Below are 3,577 nucleotides of genomic sequence, written 5' to 3'. Positions count from 1 at the left end.
CATAAAGCGAACTTTAATGCACTGGTGTTAGTGAAGTGATACAGATGGTTGGGACACCAAGTAACTGGAATTTAAAAATATATTGGCTAATTACATATACACTACTTGAGTTGGACGTTAAGATACTTCATACACTAGCAAAAGGACCCTTTCGGCACATCTGAAAACAAGGCATTCCAATAAGAAAGTGGTGGAATGCCATAGCGCTTTTGGATTCGGTTTTTAGGACGTACGAGAAATATCGGTTACTTTTATTACGTCTTATGATCTAACACATGAATTTGTTTGTTTCGTAAATGCGGGCAACCCGTAATCCCAAATAATTAGAGGTTATTAAGGCAAATAACTACGAACAACACATGCATTTCTATATAAATCGTTAAGTGAGTTCACAACAAACTTGGTGACTATTAAGATCAACATAACAAGCAAGTGATGAGACTGAAAAATTAACGAGTCGAATCGGCTAATCTGCTGACTTAGGAATTGGAGATGTGGCGCGCGGCGTATAGTTTATTGTTTTCGAAAAGTGATCCGTAAAGTAAGTTTTACCATCACCCCAATGTAGCTTCTGGTAGAATCAAGATTAAACAAACAAAGTGAACTACCCTTATCTCTCTAGGGTAAACAGAAATAAATGGCTTATTTTCTTTCATTTCTTCTTCATGGTGATGCTCATTTTTAAAGGCAAAATGAACTGCCAAAATTCCAACTGGTGCCCCAAGTATGAGCAGTGTCTTGTGAAATAGTCTAACACCTTCAGAGACATTCAATTAACGTTTTAACTAGCTCACCTGGCCCTTCTCTAGGATGCGTGAAACCCCACAACCCATAACTTCTACGAGAGACTACAGAAAGACCGCTGACTTTGAGCATTAGTAACGCATAAGTTCATATACTCGCGCCAGACGTAGATCAGCCTTCGTCTTTTGGAGTAAGTATAGGTCAATGGACCTATAATTATCCTTGCAATTTGTAGTATTGTGGGGATTCGACCTCTCTTTGAATTTGTCAATCGAAAGTGCTGACATTGTTTTCTGATAGATAATTTCAGTGACTCACTCTTAGGTGGGAGAAACGGAAAACAGGTTCGGGTTCAGATTTATTTGGCAAGGACAGAACGCCTACGGCTTGTATCAGTCCTTTTCTAGCAAGCTTCTATGAGTGTTTCGTCTTCTCAATTTAAGGGGTGGGTACCGTTTCTTTGGGGCAGTAGACCATGGTCTTAAGATCATGACTCATTGTCAGTCCAAAATCATTGTGAGATCGGACTACGGTCACAGACTCTCCCCGATGCTGTACCTATCTACCTTTCTATCTCCACTGTGCATATCAACAAGCTTGGTCGCGGTGATAAGTATCGGCCTTTTTTGACGAGCTAATCAGAATATCTCATTCTACCTGAAATGAGCATGCGTATGCGTCTCCTGTCATTATTTGACAGATTTTTACATCATCACAGTATAGTAGCATCAGTTTTTAATTACTGACGCCTGTTACCCCAATAGAGCAAAGGTCGCCGAACAGCGTTCTCCAACCCACTCTGTCCTGGACCTTCCTTTCTAACTCTATTCAACTTCTATTCATTCTTCTCATGTCTGTCTCCATTTCTCGGTGTAATGTGTTCTTCGGTCTTCCTCTCCCCCTTTGGCCTTCAGGATTCCATGTGAGAGCTTGCCTTGCGACGCAGTTGGGTGATTTCCTCAATGTGTGTCCTATCCACTTCCAGCGCTTCTTCCTGATTTCTTCCTCTGCTGAAATCTGGTTTGTTGTCTCCCATAGTAACTTGTTGCTGATAGTGTCTGGCCAACGGATCCGAAGTATCTTGCGTAGACAACTGTTAATAAACACTTGTATCTTCTGGATAATGGCTTTCGTAGTTCTCCACGTCTCCGCCCCATACAGTGGAATTGTCTTGACATTTGTATTGAAAATTCTGATCTTGGTGTTGGTTGATAATTGTTTTGAGTTGCAGATGTTCTTCAGTTGTAAATATTCTGCTCTTGCTTCGCCGATCCGCGCCTTCACATCTGCATCAGATCCATCGTGTTCATCAATGATGCTGACCAGATATGTAAAGGTTTCCACGTCCTCCAAAGCTTCTCCGTCAAGTGTGACTTGATTGGTGCATGTTGTATTGTATCGGAGAGTCTTGCTTTTCCCTTTGTTTATATCGAAACCTACTGCTTCTGAGGATGCTGCTACATTGGTCGTCTTCTACATTTGTTGTTGCGTTTGTGATAGAAGAGCCAAATCATCCGCGAAGTCTAAATCGTTCAGCTGCATCCTAGCTGTCCACTGTATCCAACGCTTCCCTCCAGATGTTGACGTCTTCGTCATCCAATCGATCACTAGGAGAAAGAGAAAGGGTGAGAGTAAGCAACCTTAAATGACACCGGTCTTTACCTCAACCGAGTCAGTGAGTCGTCCTCCACGGATGATTTGGCAGTTTAATCCAACATAGGAATTTCGTATGATATTGACTATCTTCTCAGGCACGCCGTAGTGTCGAAGAAGCCTCCATAGTGGTGTCCTGTCCATGCTATCAAGTGCTTTCTTGTAGTCAATTAAGTTGGTGTAGAGTGATGAATTCCATTCGATTGATTGTTCCACAATGATACATAGAGTTGCAATTTGGTCTGTACACGATCGATCCCTACAGAATCCAGCTTGTTGATTTCGAAGTTGGGCGTTTACCGAGTCCCTCATTCTGTTTAACAATACCCTGTTGAAGACTTTTTCTGGTATTGAGAGAAGAATGATTCCTCTGTAGTTATCACACTTGCTGAGACCGCCTTTCTTTGGTGTCTTGATCGGAAGTTTTTTTTCCAGTCTATTGGTACTTGTTCTTCATCCCAAATCTTAATGTGGAGTATCTTGGCAGTTGCTACTACATCTGCTTTCAGTGCCTCTGCTGGAATGTTGTCTGGTCCTGTTGCTTTGCCGCTCCTGATTTATCTGATGGTCATGCTAATCTCTTCAATTGTTGGTGGACCAACATTAATTGAGAGGTCCGTGGGTGCCACTTCGATTTTGGGTGGGTTCAGTGGAGCTGGTCGATTCAAGAGTTCTTTGAAGTGTTCTACCCACCTGTTTTGTTGTTCTTCAATGTTGTTGGTTACCTTGCCTTCCTTGCTTTTCACTGGTCGTTCTGGTTTACAGTAATTTCCAGCGAGTTTCTTTGTCGTGTCATACAGTTGTCTCATGCTTCCTTCTCTTGCAGCCTTTTCTACAGTCATTGCTAAGTCTTCCACTTATTTACGTTTGTCGACTCTGATGCTTCTCTTCACTTGCTTGCTTATTTCTGTATATTCGGCTTGTGTCTTGGCTTTTTCTGCTCTTGTCCGACTGATATTGATTGCTACCTTCTTGTTCCACTTCTCTTCAATCTTATCCAGTGTATCAGAAGTGATCCGTTCCTTGTGATGGTGATTTTTGTTACCCAGAACCTCCTGACATGTTGAAGTGATTGCCTCTTTGATCTCTTTCCAATTTTTCTCCATAGTGCTTCACTCTCCATTGAGTAGATCATGAAAGGCTTGGAACTTATTGCTGAGGGCTATCTTGGCTTTGTTGA

At 41.9% G+C, this 3,577-nt stretch overlaps 1 protein-coding gene across 1 annotated transcript; it reads right to left on the bottom strand.

Annotated features, from left to right (window-relative positions):
* Window positions 1–344: 344 nt before the first annotated feature.
* Smp_087550 (hypothetical protein) lies at window positions 345–917 on the bottom strand. Its single transcript, XM_018799440.1, has 3 exons — window positions 795–917; window positions 609–757; window positions 345–571 (listed from the first exon to the last, which is right to left on the bottom strand). Exons 1-3 carry the CDS (start codon window positions 874–876, stop codon window positions 467–469), a joined length of 336 nt encoding a protein of 111 aa, XP_018651229.1. The 5' UTR covers window positions 877–917; the 3' UTR covers window positions 345–466.
* Between the last annotated feature and the right edge of the window lie 2,660 nt (window positions 918–3,577).

The sequence above is a fragment of the Schistosoma mansoni genome, chromosome 3, assembly GCF_000237925.1.
Source record: "Schistosoma mansoni strain Puerto Rico chromosome 3, complete genome".
Classification (NCBI taxonomy): Eukaryota; Metazoa; Platyhelminthes; class Trematoda; order Strigeidida; family Schistosomatidae; genus Schistosoma; species Schistosoma mansoni.
This window is presented reverse-complemented; position numbering and strand designations above follow the sequence as displayed.